This window comes from Berghia stephanieae, chromosome 14 (assembly GCF_034508935.2).
Source record: "Berghia stephanieae isolate SIO BIC M18660-M18661 chromosome 14, UCSD_Bste_1.3, whole genome shotgun sequence".
Taxonomy (NCBI): domain Eukaryota; kingdom Metazoa; phylum Mollusca; class Gastropoda; order Nudibranchia; family Aeolidiidae; genus Berghia; species Berghia stephanieae.
This window is the reverse complement of record NC_088373.1, coordinates 26,488,654-26,510,229: the sequence shown is the minus strand read 5'-3', so window position 1 is coordinate 26,510,229 and position 21,576 is coordinate 26,488,654. Positions and strand designations below refer to the sequence as shown.

Here is a 21,576-nt window from a genome sequence, read left to right as displayed (position 1 = left end):
AGGAGGAGGAGGAGGAGGAGGAGGAGAAGAAGAAGAAAAAAGACGAAGAAAAGTATTTTGTTTCTTAATTTTTGAAGTTATCATATTTGTTTGTGTAAATTACATTTTACAACCTCCGTCCACTGGCAGCTTGGAATTCATTTCGATAGTAGGTGTCGACAACTTCAGCCCATAAAAAAAATTAATGAGCTACAGGCCAATCGGTGATTGTTGTCGGGCGCTGATTTTCCAGATTTTTTGCAAATCCATAAAGAACATACCACAATCTAAGGCAAGTCGGATGCTGGGGTTTCTGAAAAGGAACATAAACCAATGACCACGAATCATTAAAGCCCAGGGGTACATATCGCTTATCAGGCCAATAATAGAATATGCCAGCGCTCTGTGGGACACCCACACAAAAAAAAGACATAGGGAATGAGATTAGCGGAAGAGTAGCGTCCCTTGGTTGGACGTCACCTTACAGAGAGAACGTCAAAATGGTTTTGCGCATGCGTCTCTCTTTCGCACAACCAACATGACGTTCTCTCTCTAATAACTTTTCCGCTCGTGGCTTCCAATCAAGGGACGCTACTCTTCCGCTAATCTTATTCCCTAAGGACAAGATTGAAATAATACAAAGAGCAGCTGTAAGACTTGCAACCGGATGCCAATCCAGAGACCTGGGTTGTGTCACGTCCTCCATCCAGTCACTTGAATGGAAACCATTGAAACACCGGCACGGTATCCCGTATTGTTACCTTACAAAAAACCATCAACGACCAAAACTTACCAACCATTATCCCAAACTATATAAAATGCAAATGAAATAGGTACGCTACACGTAGATGCAATACATACACAATCTCACAATACATACAACCATTTACAAGAACAGACACATACAAACACAACTTTTTCCCACGAACTATAAATGACTAGAATATTCTGCCACCGGACATAACGGACTTTGAATGTTTGGAAACTTTCAAAACAGTTTTGAATGCACTACACTAGCTCGTCAAAGTAATTTGTGACTGTTCGCCGTTTTAATTGGACCGTACTGTAACTGAAACTGAACATTTACAGCGAGGGCCCGTGAGGCCCTTTTCAAATACAACCCATTGAAGGTTGAAGATTGAGGAGTCTAGATTTACAGCTGGCCACTAGAGCACCAATGTCTTATCCTCAATTAGTTGACGTTGTACATATGTGACCCATCGTCTCAAAACCGTATTATGTCGGAACGAACCAGATGCTTAACAGCCGAATATTAAATGTTAAACTGGTCAAACATATAAATTGTTGGCATTAGCCACCTTAAAATATGGTACTCATTCTCCTCAATAAAACATACAAGTTCAACACAAGTCTGATATTCCTGGCTATAAATTCAATTTTCAACATCTTAACCAACCCGGCTTAATACCGTTTTGAGGCGAAGGGTCACATATGATGTCTTCTAGCTTTGAGTCCAGCAGTTGCAAGTCTTCCTATCATTGTCCATCGTAATGTCGTTTTCCACAGCAATGTCAGAGGCATGACAGAGGAGTTGGTTGTGTATCGAGCCAATGTATGGCTATGTGATCTTGTGGTATGACACTCTCTTTGGGCACTCTCTTTGGGATTGGAAGGTCCTGGATTCGAGCCTCGCTCGGCGCATAGTTGAGTCCTTGGAAAAGGCTCTTTACTCACATTCTCTCATCGTACTCAGGTGTAAAATGAGCACCTGGCCATTAACAGCGTTGTCTCTGTCCGAAAAAATTATAATATCGTCTTACAGGCGTCATGTCTTGTCCGAAATGTAAAATGTTGCTGTTGGACAGGGACCCATTGCAAAGCGCTTTGAGCACGCTTAGTGGATATTGCGCTATATAAAAAGCTCCTTTTTTCTTTTTTAAAGTCAGAAAAGCTACCACGATTTCCAATGATTGTTCGGACAAGTCTCTCTTTAGAGTTCACCAAAGAGTTTATGTCATTTTGTTGTGATGCATTCCACTCTTTTTAACAACTAGTAAAAACCCCGCAATTTCGCGGGGAAAGAACTATTTTCATTCGATATTGCTTGATTAACTTGGTTACGATTAGATGCACACTTTAATCGATGTGCTTGTCGTCGCTGCCATGCTTTATTCGGCATGATTTTAGTTTATCGGTCAGTAGATATCAATATCAATAAGTCACAAGTCTTTACCACGCTTGACTTGGGAGGCCTTCCGAAAGCGCCTACAAAGGGAAACAACTTAAATAATATTCCCTCAACTAACCCCAAGAAAAAGTAAAACCTAGACTACCTTTAACTAACCCTAATAGGAAAATAAACATCCTAGCATTGTGACTAACCCTAATAGAAAAAAAAAACCCTCGGACTGCTTTGCAGTACCTTTCAATACTTGACAAATTAAAATGGCGGCCGAGAATCAAAACAATGGTCAAATTAGGAAATTTTAGACTTTCACAAATCTATCAAGGTTTGTTCTAGAGTTTTTGAAATGCTTCTATATGATGAAAAATTGAATAAATAAACGCCTGACAAAAGATCTACGGTGAAAATACAAATTGAAAGAATACTGGGGATGTAGGAGCTTTCGGAATGTATCCCCTTTACCTAACGTATGTGAGGTCAAATGAAAATCTGAATCAGATGCGAAAAATATCAAGTTTGTTCGGGCTAGAAGCTAGACAGATACAGTTGACAGTTTGCCGACAACGTTTAATAAATATTTCCCAGGGCGATAATTATCACATCGATGGCATAAAAACGACCGTAATATCAGCAGTAATAGTAGTTGACGTTGTTAATCGGTGAAACTTGTTTAAAATTTGTGTAAATCCGAATACCTTCATGTGATAAAGTGAATAATATCACTAGGAATGCCACGATTTGCTGAAAAATGCCAACACACACACACACACACACACACACACACATACACACATGTATACACCACACACAACACACACAAAAACACACACACACACACACAAACATACACGCAATTAGAACATACTACTACATAACAATACTGATCACCGCAAAATCAAAAACACAACGGAAGTAATAATAATACTTGATGTCATAAAAACGCAAACTGACAACTTTTTACAGTGACGAAATTGGTTGATTTTGAGAGTGTTTTAGTGTCGTCGGTACGTATTTTATTATATCTGTGTGACTCAACGAACTTTCAAACTGATTTTAAATAATAAAAGGAAATCAAGTTATCTGTTTATCTATCTGTAAAAAATACATTTCTAATTTTCAAATCTTTCAGTAGAGTTGTGCGCCGTATCATTTTTTTTTTATTGACTCAAATAAGTACAATGTTCACAATGCTATATTTTTTAAAGAAAGGATGTTCTAAAACTCGTGGTGGATTTTGATTGCGCCATATAAAAAAAGCTCAAAGGCTCAATGTCCAGTCATGATTGGGCTTTATTACTATGAGTTGACCAGTCCGCCATTGATCCATCATAAGCCATTTCGTTGTTGAACTTTGCGATAATAGAATAGGAGACAGGTCTAACATTGAAAAGTTGTACAACCTCAGCTTCTGGGCGTTTAGCATTTTAAAAAATGGCCAGGTAGCTAGGCTCTCTCATTGACGCTCAGTTTTGGCGTGTTTTCAAGAGTAAATGCATTGAAATTAAAGTAATTACAAAATGACTTCACAAAGATAATAATAGTGTTTCTTTGTTTGTTTGTTTTTTTGTTTGTTTTTTTTTTGGGGGGGGGGGGTGGGTTGGGTTGTTTTGTTTTTTGTTTTTTTTTTGTTTTTTTTTTTTTGTGTTAGAACACCGGATAACTTTTGAACAATTACAGACAACATCGCACTGTTCATCAGACTGTTCAGTCATCGCACGGTGGTGCGAAAGGGTCCCGTGTCGAGAATTTAAGAACTTCCTTTTCTATAATATTCTCCAAAATATTCTTATATAATTCCTTCTTTGCGTCATTTCCGAAGTAAAAATATCAAGTTTTATTCCAAAAATATTCGCCACCAACACTGTAATTGACAGATTGCAAAATAACTAAGCATGCATGTGGTTTAATAAATGCTCTTGCATGTACCATAAATAATAATGTGAAATTGAATGTAAGCTTCAATTTAATTACAAAAACAGATCAAATGAACGTTTCGGGTTTCCCCTTTATCAACAAAACAGGATGAATGAAACACCACAGATTTCGTGGTGTTTCAATCATCCTGTTTTGTTAATAAAGGGGAAACCCTAAACGTTCATTTGATCTGTTATTGTAATTAAATTGAAGCTTACCTTCAATTTCGCATTATTATTTATTTCTTCGAGCTTCGAGCAGCAACATTTACATTGCATGTTATATAAAATTCTCGACTATAACATAATATAATAAAACAATAATAATTAAGCGTGTAAACAAGTTAAGTTTTTTTTGTTGTTTTTTTTTTTTTTGCACATTTGTAATATAAATCACAAAGATATAGTTATTTCAAATGCTTTTTATTGGGTATTAACTGCAGGGTTATACATTTCACTTTGTAGTTTACAAAAAATATTATTTCAACAACATAAAAGAACAAAATAGAAGAAACGAAATATTGTGTTAAGAAATCAAAATAGTATATTTATAAGTTTCATCTCCCTATAGGGAATGAGATTAGCGGAAGAGTAGCGTCCCCTGATTGGACGTCACCAATCACGTCACGGAAGCCAAGATAAGAGGCACATGCGCACAACCAACATGACGTTCTCTCTCTAATAACTTTTCCTCCGGTGACGTCACAGTCTATGGGTGACGTCCAATCAAGGGACACTACTCTTCCGCTAATCTCATTCCCTATTCTGTATAGTATTTCTTGCCAAAGTCTCCATCTACTTCCTGAATAGTTTCAGATATTCCACAGCCCTCTTCACGACAGAGTGGGTGGCTTCAGCTCGGTCAAAGCAAGTAGGCATCTGATCGATCAGCAATTCACGGAGTACTATCATAAAAATGTCGTTGACAAATGGAACAACCGTTGCGTCACAAATTTCCTCCACTTTCTCGTCTATGCAATCCATGGCGCCATCAAGTAGAGGACACATCACGGATTCAGGGCTTTGGCCGTTCATCATTGCCTGGAATACAGCACTCTGCGCGTCAGCCATCATTCTCTGTTCAACAATAATGAATAAAGAAATAAAGAAAGAAAGAAAGAAATATATATATATATATATATATATATATATATATATATATATATATATATATATATATATATATATATATATATATATATATATATGTAACTAAGGGCACTCAATGTTGTTGTTTTTTTGCCGATACAATTGTTTCTATGTCCTCCATTTCGTCAGTCGGCAATTATCCGTACAAATATATATATATATATATATATATATATATATATATATATATATATATATATATATATATATATATATATATATATATATATATATATATATATATATATATATATATATATATATATATATATATAATGTAAATTTTCACTCACATTTTGTGCCGAGACGACTCGTTTCTGTGTTTTTCCTTGTATCATCTCACATTCATCAGTCGGCAAATCCTATTCTGTCCTGTCGTAGGAAAACTCAAACTAAGTTTGTGTTTCTGTGTAGTGGTGATTAGTTTTGATGTGTTGTGATGTGCTCTTGTTTATATTATGGTGTGGTGTGTGTGTGTGTATGTGTGTTTGTTGTGTGATAGGTGTGTGTGAATGTGTTGGTGGTGTGTGGAATGTGGTGGGGGAGGGGGGGAAGGGGGGAAGGGGGAGGGGGTGGATAATGGGGTCGGGAGGGGGGGGGGGAAGGGGGGGGGGAGGAAAGGGGGGGGGGGGTTATTTGGCCTTTTGCGTTTTGAGCTTGAATTTGTTAGAGTGTCTGCACATTGTCATCAGTTCAGATCTTTTGTTTAAGGTGCTATTGTTTCTGTGGTTGTGTAGTAAAATCTCCAGTTTCTCTGTCAGGCATAAATTGCATTTTCTAGCACCGCATCTGTAGGGGCTGCTTTGCTTGACGACCTCCCAGGTTATTGTTGGTGTTTTTTGTGTGTTTATTTGTTCCCAATAGTGCATTGCTAATTTGGTGCTTTTTGCTTTGCTTTCATGTGTTATGGAGGCTTTGTGGTTGTTGTATCGTGTTTTGAATGGGGGTTCTGTGCTGCCGATGTATTGTGCTGCGGTGTTGTCAGTGGTTATGGTGGCTTTGTAGACTATGGCGCTTTTTTTGGCAGTTTCCTTTAAGGGGGCAATTGTCTTTCTTTCTGCAGTTACAGTTGTCTTTATTTGTATTGGTGTTGTATGCTTGAGATCAAAAGAAAGTATACACATTTTAAATCGACGTTACTTTTGTATCCGTAGACGTAGGCTGATGAGTTGTTTATCATTAGCATTTCTGTGTACCGATAGTCGATGTTTTTGTTTTTGACCTGAAATTCGCTCACCATTAGCCCCTAACTGTGGACAGGAAGTGTGTAGATTAATTATATTTTTTTTTGTCATCCGTGTCTTCTTGAACTATTTTCAAGGCAGGAAAACACAATACAAAATACCATCCATTAATCTACGCGATGCCACGACTTTGTTTCGAAGCTGGACAGTCTGTGACCAATGTTGCAAAGGTGTTTATTAATATCACAAGAAGAACTGCATAGTGGATCGATTTGAAATGACACAAACGGTAAGGGACCGAAAGCGAACTGACAGGCCACGAGTAACAACAAAAGGTGAGGACCGTTTTATACGCAACCTACATCTACGGGATTGTTTTAGGACGGCGACTGAAACTGAGTTCCCAGGTACACGAATTAGTCGACACACTGTTCGTTGCAGACTTAGAGAGCATGACATTATCGCAAACGCCCGTTGATGCGACAACTTCTTAGAGCACATCACCGGTTGGCCCGTCTTCAGTTGGCCCGTACTCATATGCGCTGGACAATGCATGCGTGGTCATTTGTTCTCTTCTCAGATGAATCACGCTTTATGGTTGGAAGAGACGACGGTAGTTCACGTTGTTACCGAAGATCACACGAGTGATTTCACGAGTCATGTGTCGTGGAATCCCCAAACAGAGGATATGGACAAGTGATGGTGTGGGCTGGAATAAGCAGAGACTATAGGACACCTCTAGTCCAAGTAAATGTATCCCTAACCGGTGCAAGGTACATCTAGCACATTTTACAACCCCATGTTATTCCATTTTTTCATAAACATCCTAATTTTTCTTTCCATCACGACTATGCACCATCCCACCGAGCTATTGTAACAAGGGATTTTATAGCAGCAAATAATGTGAACGTTATCGGCCTGCAATATCCCCCAATCTAAATCCGATATATCATATATAGAACATAATGGCTGCCAAGTCCGTTCATTAGACCCGCCAAATGAACAACAAATGTTTCACGCCATAAGAACAGCTTGAGATAACATTCCTCAACACCAGCTGGCCACATTGACCAATTCCATGCGTAGGAAACGCAATGCTGTGATTGGAGCGAACGAGGGACATACTCGTTACGGATTGAATTAGATTCACCTTCACTTCAAATGAAATGAACGCAAGTAGTTTTATTAAGATGTCATTGTTTGTCAAAATTATAGTGTATTTTTGACTTGTTACTTCCCCTTTTGAAGATCATGTTTTAAAAAGTCTATGTTGCCTACAAGATCAACCATAAACGTTACAAATTCTAACAAAATGAAAGATAAATAATAGTACTATGATTACACATAGGTATTAAATAAACCAGAACAATTTTTCATACCAATTCTGTAGGTAAAACAAGTGTATGCTTTCTTTTGATCACTAGTATATCTAAACTTATATATATATATATATATATATATATATATATATATATATATATATATATATATATATATATATATACATATATATTATAAATTATGAAAACAAAAACCATGAAATGATAGTGCTTAACTTTTTGATAAAAGGAGATATTTACAATTTATATATATATATATATGTTCGCATAGATTTATTACTACCGGGAATGAAGTACAGAGATGGGAATTTTGACAAATCAAAGCGCGGGATTTGTGACACATCCTCAAACCCGCTCAGACAATATTATATATCTGTTTGTTTACAAACAATATAAATGATGGCATCGCCAGTTGTGTGATTAGTTCTCACTAGATTCGTTAGATCACACTATAAACGTTGAATAATACACACAGTTGATAAATTTATTTATTTTTTAATTCCCTTTATTCATCTCCAAGGGGAAATTTGTCTCTTGTGTCTATTCCAAGGGAAGACTGGAATAACCCAGGCGTCAGCCACAGTGCAGCGCCGCAAATTGAGCTAGGGCGAGGTGACTTGCTCAAGGCCACACAGCAAAGCGACGGGTGATAGAACTCGGTACCTTTCGGGTATGAAGCAAAGACCTTACCGCTGAGCCACGCTGCCCCATTCGTTACGATGCAATCAACAATTTCATCATTCTAATTTCTTTCGGACATCACACAATGGGCACGATCTATATTACATTTCCATGTGCTCGAGGTCATTGGTCACATTGCAAAGTGTGCTCAACATGACCCACATAGTGAAAAGTGTTCACAGATTAAGAATAACCGACGTTACAATTGGTCATTTTGCTCAGCATGACTCATGGGTACAACTTTCATAAACAAAGCAGCGTGATTAGATAAATGGAGAAAACTCCAATCGTTGTACAGCAACAAATCATGTGATCGATGACTAGGTTGGACGAAAACATGATTATAGATCGCTCCCATTTAAATAATAGTTGTTGCTATAGTTCTAAATGCTTGGCACTGTGTTGTAGAACTCATTTGGTCGAACAATATTATTTATAGAATGGACGTGTCGCTTTTCTGTTTGGGTAAGAAAATTATATTTTTTATATTGGGTGGGTGCGACGATTCGATAATTGGCTTCAACAGTCATGACGTCACGTAATGACGCATAGTAACTTAGTAACTGGCTCTAAACTATCGGAACAATGGCGGACGCCTTTATGAAATACTTCTCCGACGAGCATAAAAGTGTAAACAGAGGAGAAAAACATTATAAACTTGATCATGTTTTTATACATTCTGATCGCATGACATATTATGAAAAGTTCTAGCCAGCACGAAGAATAAAAAGTACCAATATTCTTTGTTTAGAACCACGCTGCTCGCCGTTGCTGGGCGACGTGACATCAGACTATTGATACCAATTCTGAAAATGGTGGTAAGGAGAAGGGTTAACATAGGCACTTAATTTATACGTTTTTCTGACCTGTGTACATTCCGTAGCTTCAGATTGAAACCGTAGCTGAAAAGAACCGTCATTCACACACGGGGTCTCGGCAATCTGAGTCATAAAGGCTCTCCTGTCCTCCTGACAGATATATTCCAGCACGCTATGCAGTGCCCTTTCCATAGCGGGGTTACCAACGATCACCCCCAGACAGCTTCCAAGGCAGTTGAGAGCCACTGGGACTGCCTGACAAGCTCTATCGATGTCCACGTTCTGCTGAAAGCCAGCCGTTGCATTTTGCAACTGGGTTGCACACATTTGTGCCACGAAATGACACATTTGGCCACGCAATACTGGGTTGGCCTGTGCGCCGGCCAACATGGCCACCATCAGGATGACTGAAGCTTTGAAAGGAACTCCCATCGTTGTGAATTGTGGCTGACTTCTGTTATAAAAGAATTGTGACATTAATTTTTTTTAAAACAACAAAAAACAAACCCAGAGCATTTATATAGAGCAATATCCACTAAACGTGCTCAAAGCGCTTTACAAGGAATCCCTGGCCAACAGCAATATAATCTTAACATGTAGAACGGAACATGACGCCTGTTATGCGATATTATTCATTTTTTTCGCTGTTAACGGCCAGGTAATCATTTTACACCTGAGTACGGTGAGAGAATGTGAGTAAAGAGCCTTTTCCAAGGACTCAACTATGCACCGAGCCAGTTGGACCCCAGGACATTCCGGTCCGAAAGCGAGTGTCATATCACTAGACCACATAGCCGCACAAATAATATAATATAAACGTATTGGTTTGTTGAATGGAATAGACATGTAACATTGGAAACAATGGATTGACGTATTGGTTTGTTGAATGGAATAGACATGTAACATTGGAAACAATGGATTGACGTATTGGTTTGTTGAATGGAATAGACGACATGTAACATTGGAAACAATGGATTGACGTATTGGTTTGTTGAATGGAATAGACGACATGTAACATTGGAAACAATGGATTGACGTATTGGTTTGTTGAATGGAATAGACGACATGTAACATTGGAAACAATGGATTGACGTATTGGTTTGTTGAATGGAATAGACATGTAACATTGGAAACAATGGATTGACGTATTGGTTTGTTGAATGGAATAGACATGTAACATTGGAAACAATGGATTGACGTCAAGACATGGGTTCGAATATCTTTGGAAGTGTGAACTCAGTCATATAGAGGACTGGATACATACATTGTGTAACTGACACTGGCTTCAGAGTGATAGCTTTTAATTTTTTGGCCGAAATAAAAAAAGAGCTTTTATATCGCGCAAATGTGCTCAAAGCGCTTTACAATGGGTCCCTGACCAACAACAACACGTAATATGTAGAACGAAATACTTATGACGCCTGTTACGCGATATTACAAAAAATTTTTCTGACAGAGACAACGCTGTCAACGATCAAGTACTCATTTTACACCTGAGTAAAGAGCCTTTTTCCAAGGACTCAACTATGCGCCGAGCTATGCGAGGCTCGAACCCAGGACCTTCCGATCCGAAAACGAGTGTCATACCACTAGACCACATTATAGCCGCACGAAGTCATATAAATCTGCATCTAGAATCCCGCAACTAAAGTAGTTACGCCCCCTTATGATTCAATGTGCAATGATGTCATTATCTGGAGGACTGATTACACTCTTCCTGGTAGATCGTTTTCATTCGGAGGATAGGAGGAAGATGTAAGGAAGATGTGGCTATGTCGTCTAGTGGTATGACACTCCATTCGGACCGGAAGGTCCTGGGTTCGAACCTCGCTCAGCGCATAGTTGAGTACTTGGAAAAGGCTCTTTACTCACATTCTCTCACCGTACTCAGGTGTAAAATGAGTAGGTACCTGGCCGTCAACAACGTTGTCTCTGTTCGAAAATAATTGTAATATCGCCTAACGGGCGTCATGTCCCGTCCTAAATGTTAAATGTTGCTGTTGGCCAGGGACGCATTGTAAAGCGCTTTGAGCATGTTTAGTGGATATTGCGCTATATTTTTTTTTTAAAAAGCTAATTCGTCATAATCAAACGCCAATCGGCACAGTTTGACACAAGCAACAACAACAACAACAACAACAACAACAACAACAACAACAACAAAAACACCAACAACAACGACAACAACAACAACAGCAACGACAACAACAACAACAGCAACAACAACAACAACAACAACAACAAAAACACCAACATCAACAACAACAACAGCAACAACAACAACAACAACATCAACAACAATAACAACAACAATAACAACAACAACAACAACAACAACACCAACAACAACAACAACAAAATGAAAAAAAGAAAAAGAGAGAACGAATACATTTTAAAAATACAATGCACAGTATACAGACATCGCCGCCAACGATATCAAATGTTACAAAATCAGTATTCATCTTTTAAATATACACACACAAGTTCGGACCCAATTTATCAAATTAATATATAAAGTGTTGCTATTGTATCTTGGTTATATATTTTTACATTTTTGTGCATTTGCATAGATTATATATGTAGGGTATACATTGTCGCCATAGATTCTCAACTTTGTGTTTGTACATTTTTATGTATGCCACGTCTGTAAACGAATTTCCAATTTTTTGGATGAATGAAGTATATATCATTATTATTATTATTATTATTATTATTATTATTATTATTATTATTATTATTATTATTATTATTATTATTATATTATTATTATTATTATTATTATTATTATTATTATTATTATTATTATTATTATTATTATTATTCACATGTCATTCATCATTATCAAACATCAAATAGGACAGTTCTTTGTCAATGTCATTCTTAAAAGAATTGACCGTTTCTGATTTGTTTTTGTTTTTTGTGTGTGTAAAATTTTAGTTTGTTCCAAAAGTTGACAGTTCTAAAAATAAATGATTTTAAAATAGTTAATATTTATTGTAGAGCAACCCCCTATGTATATTGTATATTTATCTCCTCTCGTGGATGAAACATGAGAAAATCTTTTTTTAAAGTCTCCTGCATGGACATTATACTCATTATGAACAATCTTGTATAAATGTACAAGATCTCCTCGCAAGCGCCTATAGATAGTTCGAAGATGACGTCACTCAGGTCTTTGTTATTGTTTTTTTTTTTTTGCCACTGAACTGTATTAACCTGACTATAAACGTTTATCGATACACGGAGGACGAGAGACGCATGCGCACAACCAACATGACGTTCTCTCTCTAATAACTTTTCCGCCGGTGACGTCATAGACTATGGGTGACGTCCAATCAAGGGACGCTACTCTTCCGCTAATTTTATTCCCTATAGTTTGAAGGGTTGCAGGGATCACCCTTTTTAAAAAGTGCTGTAAAAATAATAGGGGAAGCAATTTGATAAGCGACCTCTTTTAATAAATAAGGTATCCGGTATATAAACCATTACATTTTTCCAAAACCTCTTTTTCGGGTATTCTAATATCAGTCAAGAAATTATTTTTCATTTTGTTTACAAATTCCGAAACATTTCCCTTTCTCTTATTAACAAAAACACTAGAGAAAAACGAATTTAGCAATTCTGCTTTTTCTTTGTTATAAGTATTTTTTTCTCCGTAATTTTTATTTATTACATTTTTCCAGATCTTATTTTCAGCTTCCTATTAACATAAGTCCAAACCGTTTTGACATTTGTTTTGCATTCTTTGGCAATTTTACTTTCAAATTTGATTTTGGCTTCTTGTATTGAGCGCTCTGTCGAATTTCTACACAGTACACATTTATTGTATTCACACTGCGATCTGCTTTTTCGAACTTTCTATAACATTTTTGCTTTATATTTATATTTTTCTTCAGCCAGCATTGTCTTTTATTAATTTTATCTACCTTGAATGGGACAATAAAGAGATTCACTGGAAAAAAAAATCATTTTTGAAGAAAGCCCATGCCCTTTGACCAATCAACGGAATTTAATTCTTCCCTAAATGCATCATAATTTCCTTCAATAATTTCTACATTGTTCCGGATCAGTTTTAGTATCTGTATTGAGAACATTGAGAGAGATATGTAGAACATCATGGTTACTAATGTCAAAAGGACATAAATGATGACTGTAATTAATCCTATGCTCAGTATTACATAAAACTAGATCAGAAGATATTAATTTGTTGATTTTGTCCCTATGCTTTTGTAGGATATTTGATCATTTGAGTTAGATAGGCATCCCGTATTGTCCCTACAAAGAGAAATTCAGGGTAAAGATAACAAATAGATATATAGATAAATAAACAGATAGATAGATAGATTGATTGACAGATATATAGATAAATGGATAGATACATACATACATACATATATACATACATATATATATACATATATTACATATACATAAATAAATGCGTAGATAAATAAATGGATGGTTTTGATAGATCGATAAATGAATAGATAGATTAATCTGATTAATAAATGGATAGATAGATAGATAGATAGATAGATAGATAGATAGATAGATAGATAGATAGATAGATAGATAGATAGATAGATAGATAGATAGATAGATAGATAGATAGATAGATAGATAGATAGATAGATAGATAGATAGATAGATAGATAGATAGATAGATAGATAGAAAGAAAGAAAGAAAGAAAGAAGGAGGAAATAAAGATAGATAGATAGATAGATAGATAGATAGATAGATAGATAGATAGATAGATATATAGATAGATAAAAAATTTAAAATTGAGCTTCATATAGCGCAATTATCCACTAAATGTGCTCAAAGCGCTTTACAAGGGGTCCCTGGTCAACAGCAACATTTAACATGTAGGACGGGACATGACGCCTGTTAGGCGATATCATAATTTTTCGGACAAAGACAACGCTGTTAACGGCCAAGTACTCATTTTACACCTAAGTACGGTGAGAGAATGTGAGTACAGAGCCTTTTTCAAGGACTCAACTATGCGCCGAGCGCGAGGCTCGAACTCAGGACCTTCCGATCCGAAAGCGAGTGTCATACCACTAGACCACATAGCCGCATAATGGTCTTTTAGATAGATGTATATAAGTAACAATAACAATACCTACCTTTGTTTTTTGCCTCACGTTGATAGCGACAAAACTCAAACGGATCTGAAATGCGACGAGAGAAGAGTATGAAATAATATAATATATGTTGGAACCGGATGTAAACAGAACAATCATCATAATCATAATCATAGCAGATTTAAATTGTCTGACAATTGCTCCTGGCCTTTCCAATGGTCACCTTTAGAATACCACATATCTACTTCGCACTGACAAAACGGGTTGTTGTATTTTTCTGGATTTTTTAAATGATTGTTTATTATTATTATTATTATTATTATTATTATTATTATTATTATTATTATTATTATTATTATTATTATTATTATTATTATTATTATTATTAATATTTTAAATTAATTTTGCTAGATTTAGACTGGTTATATTTCTTATATTAATGGCCCTTGACATTTTTTTTCTTTCTTATCTGATACTTCTTTCCAGTCTTCTGGTTCAAGAGTTAACGACATGCTGAAGATTTGATCAATTGATCGATATGAGAACTACTGTAAAAACTCTACCAGTTTACTCCGTACTCTGGAAAAATACGTATATCTAAAAAAAATTGGCCAGAAAACTCGTCCTTCAAATATAGATCGATTTAAATAATCCTCATCTTGGAAAAAAAAAAACAAAAAAAAACAAAAAAAAAAAACAAAAAAAAAAACAAAAAAAAAAAAAACCTCTCAAACGTGGGACGTCGCGAACTCTTCCTTAAAATTCTTAGTTTCCGATTTTTTTTTGTTTTTGTTTTTTTTGTTTTTTTTGTCAAGGTGAAGGCCATTTAAATTGATAGTCTATAAGGAGGACACGTTTTCTGGCCACTGAAATCAATAAGCGTTTGTTTTGTTTTGTTTTTTTGTTTGTTTTTTTTTCTGGAGTCCGGCAATTGTCTACTTTTAGTTTAAAAAGGAGTTTTAACAGTGAACAGTGAAGCTTTTTTGAACTTTATATAATGTCAATCTTTTATCTCGCGGACAAATGTGACAACTAAATTATATGAGATGATGCTTACTACGTTGTCTGGTATTTATGATCAAACGTTTTCACACAAATTATGGACGTCAACACAGGTTATTGTGCGTCATTCTAACATTTCTGGATTTTTATTATTATTATTATTATTATTATTATTATTATTATTATTATATTATTATTATTATTATTATTATTATTATTATTATTATTATTATTATTAATATTATTATCATTATTGTTACTATTATTATTATTAATATTATTATCATTATTGTTATTATTATTATTATTATTATTATTATTATTATTATTATTATTATTATTATTATTATTAAAACAGGAAAGGGAAATTATGTTCAGGGAGTCGTGCGTAATTTTAGCAGACTAGTATCTGGTGATACATATCTTATAGTTATCAGCCGGACAAAAAGCACCGACGCAAAAAACTAGTGCAAACAACTCTCTCCTTACCAGCCATTTTCAGGATTTTCCTCAAAACTTCAAACCCAACTAACAAATTTTTTTTTTTATCACTCAAAAACAATAGCAGTAAAGTTCTTCAAATACATAATTTCTTTAGCAAAACATGCTATACAACACACTGTTCATCGTCCTTAAATATTATGATTAACAAAAAATTCGAATAAGAAAAATGTTGGTTGTATCGTAACAGGAGAGGGTTTTACGTTTATAGTCCTGATTTATACTTATCTTACCGGAGTTCCGTCTCCCTACAGATGTTGAACGTCATGGAACGCCATTATTCACGCTCAAGCAGTTTATTTTCTTTTTTTTTCCGGTTGTTGCCTCCACATTTCCTATCAAGGACTTCCTTGGTTTGCCCCGTGCTTTTCTGCCAGCGACTTTTCCCTCAAGCACTGATTTTTGGATGGTGTTGTGTCTCCGAACGCGTCCATTATAGTTCAGTTTTCTCATTTTAACTTCTGCCAACAGTTTTCTGGGCCTTTGGCCTGCATCAATAAGAACCAGAATGTTTGATTTCTTTCTGGTCCATGGTACTCTCAAAATTCTGCAGTACACCCACATCTCAAAGGCATCGATTTTTCTTTCTATCTCCTTCGTTATATCCATGTTTCACAGGCATACAGGAATGTGGACAATACATAACATTTAGCAATACGCGCTTTTGTTTTTGTTGATAGTTTTAAGCTAGTGAGGATTTTTTCTCATTTTCATGAAGTTTGTTTTGGCAATGCTGATCCTTCTTTTGACCTCTGCAATAGGGAATGAGATTAGCGGAAGAATAGCGTCCCTTTATTGGACGTCACCCATAGTCTGTGACGATACTGGCGGAAAAGTTATTAGAGAGAGAACGTCGTGTTGGTTGTGTGCATGCGTCTCTCGTCCTCACTGAATCAGCCAGGACGAGAGAGGCATGCGCACAACCAACATGACGTTCTCTTTCTAATAACTTTTCCGCCGGTGACGTCACAGACTATGGGTGACGTCCAATAAGGGACGCTACTCTTCCGCTAATCTCATTCCCAAAAGATCTGCCATATTTTGTGATGTACTGGTTTGTTTTGTTTTTAAGGGTTTTACGGCGCTTGCAACACATTTAGGTTATTATATCAGTTCAGTAAAAAGGAAGAAAATGGGATAGTAAAAAGTTCTAGAATTACAATTAAAGCACCCAAGAGAAAGTAAGACAATGGGGAACTAGGAAAAATAGGGACCGTTTTTTGTTTTTTTGTTTTTGTTTTTAAGGGTTTTACGGCGCTTGCAACACATTTAGGTTATATCAGCGCCAGTAAAAATGGGATAGTAAAAAGTTCTAGAATTACAATTAAAGCACAAAAGAAAAGGTAAGACAAAGGGGAATTGGTTCAAATAGGGAACAGATGTAGATTCCAAGAGCACACCGTCAAAGTACTTAATTTGAGATCACCTTAAAGTCTCATCCAGACTCAAGCACAGGTTCCAACTAAGAGGAATACACTCAAATGCTTACATTATACATTCAAAATAACAAATATAGTAATACAAAACAGAGAGATGATTTACAAGGAAAAAAAAATATCATCCCCCAAAACAATAACTATACATTTGACTGTTTCCCTCCCAGCCAGAACTTCGGCCAGGGCGAGGACAAAACCAAATAATCTCATTTCAAGACAAAGACAGACACTACTACTACAATCACCTCCAACTCATCATCACTACCACTACTACTACAACAACAACCACCACCCATCATCACTACCACTACAACAGCAACCACCACAACCACCACCATATCAACATCACTACCACCACTACAACTACAACCACCACCAACATCACATCATCATCACTACCACTGCTATTGCTACAGCTGCCATCACCATATCATCATCATTACCACTCACTACGACTACAACCACTACCACTACTTCTACAAGTTGTAGTACAACAACCACCGCATCAACATCATTACTATTTCTACTTACCTGGCCCTACAGAAATATGCGGGACCACGAGGCTGCATATTCGCCTTCCACTGCATACTTTGCCATTTTTTTTGTTTCTTTGCATATTCGCATAAAAGCAAAAACCACAATTGTAATTGTAAACAGCCTCTCGGAATCAATTGGTCTAAGAATTCACCCTGCAAAGTCAAAGGTCTTGAGGATAGGTACGCGTCAAAGGGAGCAGATCAAAGTAAAAGATCAGGAACTCGAAGATATAGACACTTTCTGCTATCTCGGAAGTATAATTGACAAGGATGGAGGCACGGAAGCAGAGGTGAAAGCACGAATAGGAAAGGCACAGGCTGCATTCACATCTTTGAACAGAGTTTGGAGAACTAAAGATATCTCCCTTCGACTAAAGCTAAGACTTTTCAACTCAAACGTGAAGTCTGTCCTACTGTATGGATGTGAAACTTGGAACGCATCACAGGCATGTATAAGGAGTGTACAGATTTTCGTAAACAGGTGCATGCGTAAGCTACTCAGAATAAAATGGATGGATAGAATAACAAATGAAGAAGTATGGAAAAGAACACAGCAGAAACCAGTGGGAGAGGAAATAGGAAGAAGACGATGGAGGTGGATTGGACACACGCTTAGAAAGAATGACTCAACTATAACAAAGAAAGTATTGGGCTGGAACCCTCAGGGCAGAAGATCAAGGGGAAGGCCACAAGGAACATGGAGAAGAATTAAAGAAGCTGATATACAGAGAAGTGGTAAGACCTGGAATGAGATAAAAAAGTTAGCTCAGGATAGAGAAAGATGGAAACCGTTTGTCTGTGGCGTATACCCTGACCCAGGGTGAAAAAGGCAATGATGATGATGATGATATTCGCATAAAATTAAAAACCTAATAAACACACACACACACACACACACACACACACACACACACACATCCCCGTGCTGATAATCACCATCTCCCCCAGCCCGGAAACCATTTCCCCACCATCCAAGTGCCGGCGGCCTTTTCTCTTTGGTCTCGTATCATGGTCTCCCCAGCTCAGACAAAACTCTCTCTTTTGTCTGTGCTCCCCTGGGCATCATGCATAATGCATCTATTACCATAATAGATGATAACTATCTATTATGGAAATATAATAGGTGATTATCATCTATACTATTACTATAATAGATGATAATGAATGACACTGACTCTGCCCCAACCCTACCACATTCTATCGTTCTGAATTTTTTTGTCAGCTGACGCCGACGACAGACCTTTCGTTTTTTAAAGTTCAACTGACCGAATGTCTCAGTAGAAAATAAGAACATTATTTGTTGAGTACGATTTATACTGTATATTATTAATTGAAGCCTGCTGATTTTTATCACTGCGAGTTTGTATTCACAACAAATTAAATCCCCATAATTTGAAGTACAAACACATATTGAAAATATATAATATAGGCTACAAAAATTCACATTTTTACATGATCTATGCACTGAAATACATTTCATGCTGTTGTCATATTATTAAACCATCCATAACTAAAAGAATAAATTTTAACGTTTTTAGGTGAAAATAGATCCCACATTTTCTTGACTATTTGAAGTGCAGTAGGTACTGTCACAGTAAAGATTGTTCAATTATCTTATTAAATTTTTATTTTAGTAAGAAATGAATTCATCTCCCTCCAGTTATATTTAGGTAGGCTTAGAAAAACGTTACCTTCTAATATTAGATCATCTTTCTTTTAATAGCCTTCCCTCGAATTAATTTCTAATTAGTGAATACTTTTCGCTCTACATTCTGTCACGTAGCCACTTATTATAAAAGCTGATAGGTCTAACATTCTACACTCGCTTCTCTCTACAATCTATGCCGGACGGCCAGCCGCTCCATTCCTCATACATTGATATATTTGAAGATTTTTATCTTTTGGTACTTTGTGGATATTTTTATCTCCACCATCAAGACGCCGGAGCTTTTACCTTTGATAGTGCAATCTTCAACACATCAAGGATCAAACCTGAGCCCGCTGTCGGAGGAATATAGAATCCATCCATTTCAACTGCCTGGAAACGTAACCTTACAAACCTGAGCCCGTTATCGGAAGAATATAGAATCCATCCCTTTCAACTGCCTGGAAACGTAACCTTACAAACCTGATATCATATCATCATAAGCTACGTAATACATTCACATTTCTGTGCACACTTTTTAGAAATATCTATTATTCTGTTTTAATTCGTGCTTCCTTACAAAGGAGCATAATATTTCCTGCCAACCAATGTTTTGTTTATTCATCTTAACTACGCCACTACCACATCATCTCATTCATCTGTGGTGTTTCAATCATCCTGTTTTGTTGATAAAGGGGAAACCTGAAACGTTCATTTGATCTGTTTTTGTAATTAAATTGAAGCTTACATTCAACTTCACGTTATTATTTATATATATCATGTAACCTTGCATAACGCTCATGTCATGGCAAATATGAATGTTTTCAATGGAATGCAGGTCAACTAGAGTGGAATGAATGCGCCTCATTGTTGCACGAGAAGCACGTGATTCATTCCACTTCTGCTCAAGGAAATTTTGAATACACGTTCGGACTCCCACCTCAAATAATTTCATAAAAAGCTTTAAATCTGTTGAAAATCAGGGGTCCAGATAACTCAGTTAATAGAGAACTCGCTTCACACGCAAAAAGGATCAATCCCTGGTACGGTCAAGATTCCCATCTCCTCCCCCCCCCCCCCCCCCCCCCCTCCCCCTGTACACCCAGCAGTTTGTTTTGTTTTTTGTTTTTAAGGGTTTTACGGCGCTTGCAACACATTAAGGTCATATCAGCGCCAGTAAAAAGGAAGAAAATGGGATAGTAAAAAGTTCTAGAATTACAATTAAAGCACCAAAGAAATGGTAAAACAAAGGGGAATTGGTTCAAATAGGAAACAGACGTAAATTCCAAGAGCATACTATCAAAGTATTTAGTTTGAGATCACCTAAAAGTCTCATCCAGACAAAAGTACAAGTCTCCACTAAGAGGAATACACTCAAATGTTTACAAATCATATAATATAATATGCAAACAAAACATAACACAATGCATAACAGAGAGATGATTTACAAGGAAAAAAAAATATCATCTCCCAAAGCTATAACTATAACTATACATTCGACTGTTTCCCTCCCAGCCAAGGAACTCTGGCCAGGGTCAGGACAGAACTAAGTAATCTAATTCCAAGACAAAGACAGAAAACAATTGGAAAACGGGTATAGAAGACACAGCATGTACCTCCCTGCCCACTATGGGAGGTCAGGATCCCCACCCAGACACCCAGCAGTGATTGGGTAGCTGATTCTGTTAGATCTGGTGGAAAATACTTTGCGATAGAATAACGTCCTAGTCCTATCCAAATGGGGTAGCAACCAATTGCTCTTGTTCGTTTCACGCCGTCCGTATTTTAATTTTAAGTGTTATATTAATGTTTTCATTGTTTTAGTTCTTGGCTGAAGAAGGGTTTTGAGCAAGAACTGATCTGTGTTTGGTATTTTGTTCTTTTTGAAAGCTGTTCTATTCATTTTTGTTGATTACTTGGACACAAGAAGTGTAATACTACGCCGACCTGCAGGCTTTGGGTGCTAAGCAGTTCTTTTAAAACCCCTTTCCGTTAAACTCAAACCGTTACAGAAACACAGACAGACAAACCAAATCCTTTTTTTAGCTTGGGCGACCGAAGAGTTTCTGGAATTACAGAATTTATGAAGGACAACAGACAAAGCCGAAAGAAGCTGATATACAGAGAAGTGGTAAGACCTGGAATGAGATAAAAAAGT

The 21,576-nt window shown here is 36.5% G+C and overlaps 1 protein-coding gene across 1 annotated transcript; it reads right to left on the bottom strand.

Moving 5' to 3' along the window:
• Window positions 1-4,445: 4,445 nt before the first annotated feature.
• LOC144959657 (uncharacterized) lies at window positions 4,446-14,487 on the bottom strand. Its single transcript, XM_078892324.1, has 3 exons — window positions 14,341-14,487; window positions 9,259-9,664; window positions 4,446-5,115 (listed from the first exon to the last, which is right to left on the bottom strand). The coding sequence occupies exons 2-3, from the start codon at window positions 9,640-9,642 to the stop codon at window positions 4,834-4,836; spliced, it is 666 nt and encodes a 221-aa protein (XP_078748450.1). The 5' UTR covers window positions 9,643-9,664; window positions 14,341-14,487; the 3' UTR covers window positions 4,446-4,833.
• Between the last annotated feature and the right edge of the window lie 7,089 nt (window positions 14,488-21,576).

What these genes read in the sequence shown, in the direction of transcription:
- LOC144959657 (XM_078892324.1), bottom strand. Translation starts at nt 9,642, where the DNA reads ATGGGAGTTCCTTTCAAAGCTTCAGTCATCCTGATGGTGGCCATGTTG. An exon ending in AAGCTACGGAATGTACACAG is followed by an intron (nt 5,116 to 9,258) that starts GTCAGAAAAACG and finishes ATTGTTGAACAG; the next exon opens with AGAATGATGGCTGACGCGCA.